Source organism: Clinocottus analis, unplaced genomic scaffold (genome assembly GCF_023055335.1).
Source record: "Clinocottus analis isolate CAN_PGR_092001 unplaced genomic scaffold, fCliAna1.0.p SCAF_5, whole genome shotgun sequence".
NCBI classification, from domain to species: domain Eukaryota; kingdom Metazoa; phylum Chordata; class Actinopteri; order Perciformes; family Cottidae; genus Clinocottus; species Clinocottus analis.
In genome coordinates, this window is record NW_027176207.1 from 15,152,138 (window position 1) to 15,166,517 (window position 14,380).

Below are 14,380 nucleotides of genomic sequence, written 5' to 3' on the forward strand. Positions count from 1 at the left end.
CTCTGCAACTCATACAGGTGACACCTCACAAAAAAACTGTCTCACTCAACCTTGCTGATAAGAATTGTATGTCATGACAAATGTCCCAAAAATATATTAAAGAATAGAACAAGAAAGAAGTCATTGATTTAGTTTTTTGCCGCTGTTGAAGAAAGCAAATCCGAGGAATGTCAGTCAACCCTCTGGTGATGATTGGTGCACATTCCTCATGGCTATGAGACAAGGAAGTCCTCCTGAGTTCACATAAAAGCATCTGATATGACTCTCTGTCTGAAGCTGCTGTCTTCTTGGTCCTCGCTGGGTTCGTCGCCCAGGGAGTAAAACGCGGGCCTCTGCTTGTGCTTCTTCTTGAGTACCGTCATGTGAGGCTGGAAGAGGCGGCTTATTGAATGCAGGCCCTTGGGCAGATCCGGGAACAGGTCCAGCTCCTCTTTGTCGGACTGGGCCCGTTCATGAGGCTCCTGGGCTTTGGGTTCGCCCAGCATCTCCCTCACCGTCTGAGAAATGCCCTTGTGCAGATAGTGGTAGGCCCTCTTCCCGCAATTGTCCCTGACCCTTGGATCGGCCCCGAGCTCCTTCACCAGCATGGCCATGATGTACTCTTGGTCGTGCAGGGCCGCGATGTGCAAAGGAGTGTACCCGCCGTGGGTTTTCGCATTGACGTCAACGCCGACCCCTCCTTGCTTGGAAAGGTCAAAAATCTTCACGAGCATTTCACTGTTTCCACATTTGGCTGCCCAGTGCAGAGCGGTGAACCCCGACATGAAGTCCCTCTTCTCTGCCAGCTGGTTGTCTCTCAGTAGCAGGCCGTACACTTGGCCCCAGAGGCCGGCGGCGCACTTGACCAGCCATTCGTGCTCTGACTGCTCCAGGGGAACCGAGGAGGGGCACCTCGTCTCTCTGGGCTCCTCCAGCTCATTGTTGCTCTTCATTGACCTCCTCAGCTGGGGAGAGCCTGCGGCGCTGGTCTCCACTGAAGGGATCCGTCTCTTGCCCCTGAAGGAGTCCAATTTGGGGCTTCCAGGGGGGTCATCCGGGTCAACTTTCAGTTTGCGGATCTCCACCAGGGTGGCGCTAGGTGGCACCCTCAGAGGTAAGGCATACGGTTTGCTCTTTGCCACGGTGGGCTCGTCCAACGCACCCCTCCTTTCATCATTATCGCCTGCGTGCTGCGCCTCCTGCCTTTGGATCTCAAACGTCAGCATCCTTTTCACGGTAACAGCCTTATATTTGCTCTTTTGCAACGCCAGCTCGATGAGAGTAAGTCCATCTGTGGGGTTTTCTCCACTTTCACCTGCCTGCTCCGGATCAGGCTCAGACACAGCTGATCTCTCCCCGCCTGCATCACCGGAACCTCTGGTATCCTCACTCCGCTGCTCACCTGTCAGCGGGATCTCCTTATTGTCGGGCTCGTCCATGCCGCTCTCCGCAGTCTGGGCGCCGTCCAGCAAATGCTGATATATTTTCCTGACGACCACGTACCGGACACCGTCGATTTCTTTGACGACGGCAACTTTGTTGACAAAAGTCTTAAAAAGCTCCTTGTTCTGTTCTTTCTCCGCGGGATCGTCGCTGTCCATCGAGCGTTTGAATTTGTCCACCAAGTCGGATTTCTTCACTTTGCCCCCCTCCGCGATCAGCAGGGACAGGACGCATTCTTGCGTCAAAACCATTATTGCAATATAGAGTTAAAGTTATAACATCTATAACTCCGAGAGCCGCGCTGTTTTCCCTGCCGCCGTTGTCCCGGTGTGAGGAAAGGTTGTCTCACCTGGCCGCTCACTTCTCTCCTCCCCACCTGGAGGAGTCCTTTCCGGGGCAGAGCGCGAGACGTGGACACGATTTGAATAATATATGCATATTGTTTTCCTAAAGGCAAAAGTGAGAATTCAAGACAAATGATGCCTGGTTTATTATTGGTTAAAATAAAAGTAAATACTTGTGGTGTCGCCTATATATGTCTGCTTGTGTGTTTTTTTCTTATTATTTTAATTAATCTAATTTTAACCAAATATGTTTTAACATAGTCTAATTCAATAGACTACACAAACTATTAGTCTCATTCCCATTTAGAGGCTATTACCATTTAATACAATATTTAGTGCATTTTCATTTACATATAATAGCTACATATACTTTCAAGTAACCATATGACTCACATTAAGGGCTATATGTCCATAACTTTTCAATTGATCAAAAAATGTGTTTTAGGCCAATCGTCAACAGGTTTTAAATTTTTTTTTAAATTCCCTCTCAAAATCCAGTAAAAATGCACAGTACAATAAATCTAGGAACATGAGGTGTGTTTTTATTAAATTTGTTAATTAGACACAATGTCAGATGGCTTGCTCGCATTGGCTGTATCACACTCGAGCAATCAGTGACCTCATTAAATAATTTAAATATGAATGTGCCATCTTGAAAACGACACTCACACACATACACACACCCTCTCTCTCTCTCTCTCTCTCTCTCTCTCTCTCTCACTCTCTCTCTCTCTCTCTCTCTCACTCACACTCGCACACACACACACTCGCACACACACACACACACACACACTCACACACACACACAAGTACAGATAGTTCGATACACTGAAGGGATGATTGGGTGTTTTATTATCTCAAATGTCTACACACATATGTGTGCTCCAACTCGATCTTCCTGCGGTGCTTCTCGCTCCTGTCCTGGCTTGTAATGTGTTTAACATGACATTCCTGGACTAAATGGGAGTTCCCGAGAAGTGGCCATATTGGAACGTATCTATCACGTTCAAAGATGTAACCTAAACGTCAAGATAGTTCACTTCCTACTTTAACGTCCGCATAAACGTTGAGCGTTACACCGCTCGGAAACGCCTCGAAGTGACTTTGAACGGCTTCCAGTGGAATATATAACAAATATAACAATATTATGAACGATAATAATATGTTATTCGCATTAATAAAAACAGAAGCTAAATAAAAAACGTGGCAAATATGAAGTAAATGTATGACATCCGCATTTATACGCATGCGCAGATTAGGAGTACAATAATCACCACAATTAGTGCTGTTTGCTGTTTATGTATTTGCCCGCCGTCCAGCCAAGATAGTTAAAATACCCAACGCAAGTATTTGTGCACAGCTGTTGACTCCCGGCCAATGTCGCAAACTAAGAAAAAACAAACAAAATTAGTCTGATTAAACGGAAAAAGGGGCGACGTAGCGGTGAGTCCTCTCGTCGCCAATAGCTCGCATCCTCCCAGCTACCAGCTCGTCTCCGTCGTGTGCTCGTGTCCCTCTTCCTCCCCCTGTCAGCTCGCCTCAGTGGTTCAGCTTGTACTGAGAGACGAGGGCTGCTCCCTTTCGCCTCTGCTCAGTCTGCCCAGCACAGCAACGCCATACATTCCGCAACCATGGCTGCCACGGACGTTGACGTGTTTTCGGTATGTAAAAGCCACAGTTTTTATTTTGTATTTTCTTTCTTCCTTCTCTTCCTGTTGCAACCACAAAAACACGTAGCCAGGAATGACTCGGTTGTGATTAGTAAAAGTGTTGGTGTGAGCTGCTGTGAAGCTAAGCCTCCCCCTCGTTCTGTTGAAGCCTGTAATGTGGGTTCAGCCGAGATGGTGGTGACACGAATTTCTGCTATGGTGACGGGAGGTTTCTTTAACGTACGACGCCAAAAAATGACGGTGACGCTGCTTATTTGTTGACCACCTGAATGGTGTGTCTTGTTACGTATCTATTTTTCGTAAATGCATGCGGTGCTGCATATATGGGGTGTAGCAAATGCCACCATTAGACTGTTTACTGTTGACATTATGATAAGTGTCTGTGAACAGAAAGCTTTGAGAAAGGGTGACATTTCTGTGTCAAGTCACTGTACTTGTAGCAGATACGAATGCTTTAAAGTTTTACCTCGCTTGCTGTAAAGTCATTGATGTGCACCACAGACACACCTGAGCCGCTGTAAGGTGTATTACATGCTATGCTACTACATGTAGGCAGCATCAGCTACAGTGTGATGATCCTAGGTCCTAAATAGGGTTGCAAAATTCCGGGACTATTCAAAGTTGGAAACTTTCCACGGGAATAATCGGCAATTAACGGAAAAAAATGAATTGTTTGACTGTTTTGACATTCCGAAGGCCGCGAATAATCGAGGTGATGGTGTACTTTTGTGTGGACATACATATGTCCGACTACTTCCGTTATTCTTTTCAATATGTTGCTAGCTATAATTGAAATCTTTGTCTGTCTGCAATACCGCTCTTGGCCTCTACGCAACTCTGCGCTCTCACACTTGCCAGGAAAAGGGCTGAAACGTTCAGACTCAACACTGATGACAAAGACGTTCAAAAACAACAGAAGGTTTTATGTTTACGTTTATGTTTCTGGCATACAATGTTCCCAACCAGCTGCATTCAGGGTCCAGCTGAGCTAGGCGTGCATAGTCTTGTTCTCAACTATCTATCTAGCTAGCTAGCTAACTACATTTAAGTTCCCTGTTATATGCTTTTGCAAAAAAAAATTCAGAATTCCCGTGGAAACTTTCCGGAAATTTAACGGAAAATGTCCACCCTTTAGAACCCTATTCCTAAACAACGTGGTTTAATTTTTATCTTCATGTTCAGGGGGTGCACAACTTAATTTGTGATCCACTCACTTGACGTCAGTTTTATGCTAAACAATGGGCAGTATTAGGTTGGGTACATGGAGAGAGAGCGGTAGAATGAGTGGGAGGAAGAATGCATTCTGCATTGCATTCATAGTGACGAGCCCTGTTGTCATTCAGGTGTGAACCTTTACAGTTTGATGATCATGCAATACAGGCTAATGAAAATGTCAATAACACAAAGCAAGATATGTCAGGATCATTCTCACAGTCTACACACAAAAAAAACATTTTGGTAAAACCAATATTCTAGTGACGAGGCAACTTTTCACAGGAGGGGATTTTAAAGGCGGTGATTCATTTTTTGGCAGATGCTTGCAGAGATCTTTGCGGTTGTGAATCGGACAGTAAGCAGCGCTGCGTTTCAGGGATAAAAAGATTAGGAAAACACCCTGGGCCACTCCCGTCACTTCTTGGTGCAACACCCGTCTGCTATAAAGGAAAAAAGGACCCACAAAGAAGATGCATATGGGTTATTGTACACTTGGCATTTCTTTTTCAAATCAGGTACAGGGGTTGGGGGTTGCAGAAGGTTTCACCTACTTGTGACTTCTAAAATGGCTCTTTTGGAATACAAAATCAGAGAATTGATTTATCCGAAAACATGCTGAGAATGCAGGGAAACGGGCCAGTGGAACAACAGTGTTCGCAGCAGCACAGTTGCCTGACCGTCTGCTTGACTTCCTGTCTCACTTTCAGAACTAAGTGAGACCATATTGAACAAACTTGACAGGCTGGCCTGGTGGTGTACGCGCAAAGGGCATTGTGTTAATTATGTGCAGCTATTGATAGGGTTGTGTGTTTGGCCCTAATCAATCTCATCCAACGGCCATCGGGTTAATTTTCTAGGACAGAGCCATTTGAGGCGATCAATGGAGCAGTCTACTCATCTATTGTTTTCACCTATTAATTACATCAGCACGTGTAGCATATAGAAAAGGATGCTCTTCATTTTAAAGGGTTATGTAATGAAATGCCCGACAACATATTCAGCGTGTACAGTGCTTACTGACCCTGATGAGTACGGTCCCTCCCGTGAGTCCCGCATGCATAAAATGAAATTAGCTTCACAAAGTGCTTAAAGGCAAAGAGACAAGGGAGGTGGGAATGAGGGCCGAGTCACTTTATAGCGGCAGCGATGACTGCTTGTGCAGAAAGTGATGGATATTAACTTGCAAATACACAATCACATTTGTGATTTATTCAGTGTACTATTTTAAAACCCATCCAAGGATTTAACACGTGTTCCTTCAAAGCATAGCCAGTGCCTTTTCCATGTTGTCCCAGCTGCATGTTGCTCACGACAGATTGCCCTGATGTTCGCTGTATATAGTACGTACAGGCCAGAACTGCCTCGAGGCGAGCCTGTCAAATCCGATGTTGTAGATGGATCATGACAGCCGAGCTGCAGCCTCTGTGGTGATGAGTCAATATTCGTCTTTAGAATAGGTCGAAAATTCTCAAAGACCTGTTCAGAGCCCAAATTGTGACGCTCCAAGATTAAAATAGCTTCCCAAAAACATTGTTAGCAAAAGCTGAATGAAGATGTTTGAGGCAGTGATGTTTGCTGGGATGTTGAAAAAGCATTTGGTTTAAGAAAGGAAGGAAAATTTGTTCACTATAGACTCTCAGTTGTGATACTTGCGTCCCCCTGTGAATCCATCACCAGCAGTCACGTGTGTTGTCAAAAGGCTCCCAATTTTTTCAACTCTGATTTGGATTCTGAACCATGCAGCTTGCATGTAAATGCTGACTTGGCAGAGACGGCTCTAAGAAAGGCGAAGACGACACAAAATAAGAAAAAGGCATTGGCTTATGTTTTTTTAAAGCCAAAATTGCATCTATATGTGTACAATACATCTCTCTTGATTGTTCTCTGATTAATCATCATCACCAAACAAAAAAAGAAGGATTTACTGCATCCAAAAATGGCACAAAATAATAAGTCTAACCCTGAGCTGTGTCTGATTTGAGTCAGTATTCATTGTTCAACAACATTCAGTAACATGCATAACTAGTCCAGCTCTCGAATAATTGCCATGTGTGAAAGCTTTTCCGATCATGGGATATAAAAAGCTCTCCAGATACGTTTTCACCACTAATCCATAGCGAAAAAGGGGTTTTGGCTTGTGGCAAAAACAAAACTGACAAAACTGTAAAATGATTTTGTCGTGACACACTTTTTTGGCCCCTCAGTTATAGTAAGGAAACTAAAAATCCTTGTAAAGATGATTTGAGCCGTGCATCTGTCTCGTAAAATGGTTCCCGTCTCCCGTCTGTCTGTCTTGGTTTTTTTGTCTTTCCTGTTGGGCATAAAGGAGGGACGAGGCTGAGCGGTGATGGGGCCATAACAATTATTATGCATGACTGTGAGACTAGAGATAGAGAGAGAATAGGCATTTGATAAGATACACCTGGTGGCCCACACGTCATCCAAATGTCAACCATCAACATTTTTACCATTACAACACCACCGCTTGCTCACACAAGTAGCAGCAGGAGAAGAACTATTGCAGCACACACAATCTGTAGGTGTGGTTAGTTCTGTCAGTAGTGCAAAAACTATCTTATCCAGAGTATGTTTCTGGTTTGATGACATCGGGTGAGATGTAAAGTCAGTCCACTCAAATCGAAATGACATCATTGGACAGGAAGTCTTGTATAGCACTTATCAAAATTAACGTTTCCAAAGGGCAGGCATAAGGCAATAAAATAATACATTAGATCCAACGACCAAAGGACTAAATATAATATCCAATCCACCTATATTGAATACACACAATTATAAGAAAGCCTTACAATAAAGTAAGTTTTCAAAAGCAACATAAAGAAGATTTTTGCAAGTGTGAATTTCTCTGGCAGGTCAACGTTTATAGCGGTGACTGAAAAAGCTCTGTCCCCTTCAGTCGTCAACCTTCCCTCCGAAGCATCTAGCCAGTTCCCTGGCAACGTGACGTCCTCCAATTAAATGTCAGAAACACAAAGATTACAATAATATGAAACAAGGAAAAGTGGCAAAACTTTCCATTTGAGAAGCCGGACCCTCACCCTGCTAATGTTTATTTTGTGCTTGATCGATAACTTCAATAGTCAAAGATTAACAAAGCAGTTTGTAGTATTTTTTTCTTCAATCAGGTCTTATCGTGCTCCTAAAAAGCAAACGTGCATGCTTAAATTTCTACTCTAAATTCTTTAGGATCCTGCCTGAGTGTATATATGCCTTAAGATAATGAACATAAATAATAGATACAGGAAGTGAAAAATGCCTGAATATATGGAATACTCTCTCGCAGTTGATCTGTCCTCTTTAAAATTGAATGTGGAAACAAGACATCGAAGGAAAACTAGTTCTACACAAAGTGCACCTCAAGTTATTGTAAATATTTGAAGGCCTTCCCTCAGAGTGTCCCCCCGCCCCACACACACACATTCACAAACATCAGCTGCAGCAGTGTGTGTCTCAGTCTGTCAGGTGGAGGCTCACTGAGGCAGACACAAGCTGAGTACACACAAGTCAGGTGGGAAAAGAGGCCAGAAGGCGAGAAGGAAGCTGAAGAGGGGATAGAGAGACAGCAGGTCGGAATGACTGATACAAGAATTTCAGGTCATATTAGGGCTGTTTGCCAAAAATGTTTCGCTGGAGTGAAAACATCTCGGTTTTGCCTTCAGTTCACATCAGGTTAGATCTGCGTTATATTTACTCAACTTATGTTGATGTCACGGATGAGGCCTTGTGCCGTGCACGCTGCCAGGCGCCGGTATTCACTCGTTTGTGGGATGTTTTGAAAATGCTTCTTTGTTGCCTTGAGTTGCAGTTTAAAGACTGAAACAAATAGTTTTGATCAGAGGTCAAGATGGGGAAGTGCAGGGAGAGACGTGAGGCAAAGATACTTCAGAAGGCAAAAGGGACAAGTGAATGCTGGGAGTTAGTGTTTTGTGGTTTGGCCCATTGAATTGTCTGTTTTTTGAACATGGTGAGTAGTTGGCTGTGACGGACAGCCCATAGAGGCAGTAAAGTCCTAACTCAGTTAAATCGAAACATGTAAACATTACATGCCAATATATTTCTAGATTCAATGTCACAAAGAAACGTTCATAAATCTGGCCAGAAATCATGGAAAAAATAAGCTCCTCATAACTCAAAGCTGAAAATCATCACATTTTCAATTAGTATCAAACTAATCCTGAAAGCGTTGTATCCCTTGGTCAATTTCAAACGGCAATTTCCAATAGCTGATGTTGCCAATTTTTCTAAATGTAATATATATAGGCTTAAAATATAGAGCTCAAGTTGAAGCCTACAGCGCAACTCACTGAACACATGGCAACGGTATACTTCCTGGGTTTGGTCTGAGGCGTAGTGCTGCTGGTGGTGGTGGAAGCTCATTGTCAGACCTCATAATCCTTTTTTTAAATTTAACATATTCCTCATTTTGAAGTCACTCATTAAGCATAAAATGTATTTAATAAGCAACTTTATGGAAAGATAATTCTACAATGAAAATAATCATTAAATATAGCCATTTACTGAATGGTTTACAGTGACAGCTAACACTGTAGTAGTCGTTAAAAGCGCGTGGGAGTATTTACACTCTGCGTAGCTCAGTAGAAAGATTGTGACCATGCTTTGGTTGGTGGATTATTTAAGGTCATAGCTTTTGCTCCGTATTACTAGATATGCTTGAGCAATTTAAGGCATAAAGGAGCACCAGCCTTTTGCAGTGCGAACATATATTCCCAGCTCTTTATTTAACATTGAGGGGCCTTTTTCACAGCAGACGTTTTGACTTGCCTTGAAGGAAAAGCACAGGTGTTACTGATAACGTTAACGACCGGCTCTGTTCTGTTGAAGTGTCCCAGTCAGCCGTGACAATGAGCCAGCATGCACAGTGCCATGCCAGTGAAAAAGACCGACTGGGTGACAAGGAAAAAGCAGTTCCCTACGCTATGAACACACAGCATTGTGAGCTGGCTTTTATGGTTTGAGCCTCATTTCACTTTGCGCCACCTGTGAGGCCACTTCCTGTAGGCTCGGTGACACAGTGGCCTGAGAGCTGACTGTTGATTCCTCTCTGAGACAGTTCACCAGAGGCTTTTCATTCCTGTCATACTTTACGCTGCTGTGCTCCTCCTCTCTCATGTAACTCTGGCGGGTGGACTGATGCCTCTAAGTTTCCCTAATACCCACTGGTTACACAGTATATCTATAGCTAATGGGTGTGATGCTGTTGTCATTAAATGTACATTTTTCAGGAACTAAGGCAATCAGGTTTATTTTTAGCTTTTGTGATGCAGGGTTCACGTAATCCGGTTGGTCTTGACGGGAGCTTCATTTTTTTATATAGTGAACTATGTAGTCATTTAGTCACAGTACAAATAAGAAAATGACCAAACATGGAGATGTTTTCACAAAATGCTCACATACTATATCTGCATGAGAACATAGACTTGCATGCAACCTAAGTCTGGTCAGTGTTTCATTCTTCTACTACTGTATATTTATGCTCTAGGCATTTCAAAAGGCAAATATTGTACTTTGTACTTCACCACATTTTTTTGTTGACGCAAGTGTCTGGATATTTTGCAGATTATGATTTTTCATACAAAACATATGATTCACTTCTTCTTTCCCTGCTTCTGCAAATCTTGCTTATTTTAGCAAGTGAAGAAACCTGCTAGTAAAGACAGATTTTGTGTCAAATACTTTCTAATAATCAAATCCAAATTTTTATTTCAAACTACAGACACTCATTTCTGAAACATACATACTATACATATTAGTACAAGCGGAAAAAAATGCTACTTTTTCATTCGTTTGAAGAAAACATTTTCAAGCCTCAACTACTATATTTCATATATATATATATATATATATATATATATATATATATATATATATATATATATATATATATATATATATTGAAAGAAGCTATTTCAGCATGAGTAGCCTACTTTTATTTTACACACAGCAATCTTATCAGATATTCTAATACATTTGTGCTGTACTGCTGCAACTGCTGCTATGTTGTTGTTGCCCTGCTGCTTTTACTTCACCACTGACTTTAGTGCACGCTCACATTTTGAGTCAGTTAAGGCACAGTTTGGGGAGTTTGTGTCCATGTCTGCAGTTTTCTGTCTAATCTGTGAAGATAACACTGTTGGTCAGGTCTGCCTGCTCTTTTTGTAGTCACAGACCCATCTGCCTCTTATGATTTACACACAAAGATTACGCGACAGCTCAGTCTGGTTCGGTGCAGGAGGTCAACCTAGAATTATCTCACAAGTCAGGATCTCTGTTATTTTTCTGAGAATTTTAACAATGTGGTTAGAGAAGTTTGGAGACAGGTCAAAAAAAGTCTGATTTGCTTCTTTACTTTGGCCAATGCTTCTCTAAAGTACCAGACATGTATTACATAGGCACACATAGTTTCCAGAAGCACGCCTGTGTGACCTGGAGTGTAAATTCCTAGACTTGTGGTGTAAATGAAAAAACAAATCCCCCCCCTTTCACAAAAAAATGTCAAGGTGGCCTTTAACAAGACTCCTAATCACCAACTGTGTGCAGGTAGGCAGCTTCCACACGCAAAACTGGAAACCAAGCTAGGTGTTGATGGGAACAAGAGCATGCAGGCCTTTATTTATCTTTCCCTGGATAAATAAAGGCTAGTATGAATCGCAGACCTCTTAAACACGACTCCGGAATCCAGCAAGTCATTGCACCAGTTCCTTCCAAGCCCGATACCAGAGCTCATACCCTCCCCCGCCAGCAATCTGTCCGAATATCTCACATGCTTTATTCAGCAAACTGAATACCACTGCGTAGCATGAATGTTGGTTGATGAGCTCTGAATGATTTAAAAAAAAAAAAGAAAAGGCCACTTCCTCATCCATAACCTCCTAATACTGGGAACCAGAAAACGGCAACTCTCCAACGGGAATTTTTTGACTGATTGAACCTTTCCTGCTACCTGACTCACCATAGAACACATTTCCTGGATGTTTCACAAACAACATAACTTGTAGACAAACTTAAAGCATTTTCACCTCTGTAGTTTTTTTTGTAGGCCAAAGCCGGAAGTTGGCATCACTCGTCAAAAAGCAAATGTGACCTTTGGATTATTGCAGAGAATAAAATCTGTGGCAAACACAAGTTCATGATACTTACAGGTTTTGTTTTGCAAGATAATCTTCACAAACACCACTTTTTAGGCTTTTTGAAGTGTGGATGCAATCGGCAGAAATAAAAAGCTCACATCAGGGTACAAACACACTACAGCATGTTTACACAACAAGGCTGTAAACACTGCCTTTTTTAAAAACATGTAAAAGCTACCAAGTTCAAGAGGGGTATTTACTGACCTAGAACAAAATGTTAAAATATCTAAAGCTTGTCTTGACTTCCAATTCCATTTCAACTCATTTCCACGCTTTAGGACTTGTTCCTGCACCCCTCCATTTACAGCTTGTATAGATTTTTTGTTGTTGTCATTAAACACGGATGTTAATGTAAATGAACTCCGTGTGCACAGTATTGCCGAGCTCAGCTCACGTCAGATTACTCCAGTAGTGTTTCCTGACACATTAAGCCCCATTTCCCTCTTTTTTTTCTCCCCCCTTCTTCTTCTAACACGCACACATGCAGTGGCCGTCGTTTATTGTGCAGTTCAGTCAGGTTTGTAACTCGTGTAGAACCGACCGCCACCTCTCGGTTCAGTATAGTCGGGTTGCGTTTAGCTGAGCTGTGCCTGTGTTCGCTGACATCAGCCTTTAAGTATGCAGTCCTTCGTGGCTGAGCCGGGCGAGCTCGGGTGGCCCCATTCATTTCAAGATGCTGTCTGTTCCTCTCCAGCTCTAACATGCTCTATTTTGTCACCGACTGTCTATCCGTCTGAGGGGTTAGATAAGGGAGCTCAAAGGTGAAAACGCTTACAACCCAGTAGTTTTGTCTGTCTGCCTTTTGGTTGGTTGTCTATCAGGAATCTTTGTGTATTAAGTTCCAAGATTCCCTCTCCTAAATGAGTGGTTGTGCAGGGTTTCTGCAATATTTCCTGTTGCAGGGGTCATTGGAGATCAGTTTTAGGTGTTATGTGAGAGGTGCAGCTTGTTGCATTCAATGTAATTGTACTGGAAATATAGGGGGTAAATTGAGATAGATGGTTTTATATCGTGTATTCACATTTCACTTGTACTTTGTGGCTCATCTGTGCTGAAGTAATGGAAAGGAGTAGCTTGGAAATGTTTATGTTGTAATTATTCCAAAGACCTGCTAAACTTACACACTGCAACTCTAAGCGACTTCCCACACTCCGTATTAAATGTCTTAACGAGTTATTTTCTCCGCTTGCTAAAAAGTGTATATTTTCTCTTTGTGGAAATGTCTTTCGTTCCTCATGCTTATAAAATTATTCATGAAGCTCATCCTTTCAGGCCCTGCTTATCTCTCCTAATGTTAGGCGATGTGTTTTACATCTGCAGAATGCATGCAGGGTCTTTCATTAGCATAGGAATGTGATTGCTTGAAATTCAACTCGTCCTACCTCTGACTAATGTCTTTCCCATATGGGTCTTCCTCGCATGCAACCACAATGTCAAAGTTTTGTTTCTGTTTGTGTCTCAGAATGAAGAGAAGCGTAACCTAAATTTGGGCGGACATGTTGGATTTGACAGCCTTCCGGACCAACTGGTCAGTAAATCGGTCACACAGGGATTTTGTTTCAACATTCTTTGTGTAGGTGAGTACCTAACCGCAAGGTTTGAACATTTATCTACATCTCATCTCATCTCTCCCCTCCACCCCCCCCACCCCCCTCAATCTTCAACAGCATGTATAACTACAACACTACAGTCGTGACGAAGAATGACTCATTTAACACTCCCTCTCTCTACTTCCTACCTTCCACAGGAGAGACCGGTATAGGGAAGTCGACGTTAATGAACACGCTCTTCAACACCATGTTTGAGAACGAAGAGGCAAGCCATTATCAAAATGGCGTGTATCTGCGGCCGCGAACATACGACCTGCAAGAAAGCAACGTCCACCTCAAACTGACGATTGTTGACACCGTGGGCTTTGGGGATCAGATAAACAAAGAGGAAAGGTGAGGACTCTGAAATTATATATTGATGTCGTCAATGATGAGAGATCAAACGATGTCTAACTGTCTGGATGCAAATAATGTGTTAAAACAGCAGTACATTTCAGTGTGAAGCTGCACCAATGTACATGTTGGTTACTACAATGTACAACTTCTCCATTAGAAGTCCTTCATTCAAAATCATATTTAAGTTAAAGAACAGAAGTATTTGCAGCTAAAATAATTGTTTGCAGGAAACTGGGGGTCATCATGAGACGATGAATGGGAGAGGAAAGAACAATAAACAAAGTCTTACTACACTTCTAGTATATAATTAATGGGTAGATGTATTTAATTAACACTTTTCCACCAAATGTAACCCAATTTTCAAGCCATACCCAGATGTTACTTAACCTGCTTCTCAAAGTACTGTTCTTAGCCGCCTTTGCAGAATTCAGATGATGATGTGTATAAAATTAAGTGTTGCAATCATCGCATATCATCAGTGTGTTTTCTATTTGACTCCTGACCGTGCAACGACAGATTATCCTATCAGTCCTTATTCAAACCCACCTTTCCAGTTACAAAACAACACAAATCTGTCCAAATTAGGTCCATGGTGCTTTGTGATTCAAATGAGAGAA

General features: G+C 42.4%; 2 protein-coding genes across 3 annotated transcripts in view; one reads left to right on the forward strand and one right to left on the reverse strand.

Annotated features, from left to right (window-relative positions):
• Positions 1–239: 239 nt before the first annotated feature.
• On the reverse strand, positions 240–1,851 carry LOC137803108 (ankyrin repeat domain-containing protein SOWAHA). Its single transcript, XM_068601387.1, has one exon. It carries the CDS (start codon positions 1,671–1,673, stop codon positions 240–242), a length of 1,434 nt encoding a protein of 477 aa, XP_068457488.1. The 5' UTR covers positions 1,674–1,851.
• A 1,454-nt stretch (positions 1,852–3,305) lies between these two features.
• The window catches only part of septin8a (septin 8a), a 33,553-nt gene continuing 22,478 nt past the window's right edge, over positions 3,306–14,380 (forward strand). Inside the window, exons 1-3 of one of the 2 annotated variants that reach the window (XM_068600782.1) lie at positions 3,306–3,427; positions 13,280–13,394; positions 13,565–13,760. In XM_068600782.1, coding sequence (XP_068456883.1) covers positions 3,398–3,427; positions 13,280–13,394; positions 13,565–13,760 — 341 coding nt within the window. In that variant the 5' untranslated portion in view covers positions 3,306–3,397. The remainder of the gene's footprint in view (positions 3,428–13,279; positions 13,395–13,564; positions 13,761–14,380) is intronic. The other variant, XM_068600783.1, reaches the window with a different exon arrangement.

What these genes read in the sequence shown, in the direction of transcription:
- LOC137803108 (XM_068601387.1), bottom strand. Translation starts at nt 1,673, where the DNA reads ATGGTTTTGACGCAAGAATGCGTCCTGTCCCTGCTGATCGCGGAGGGG.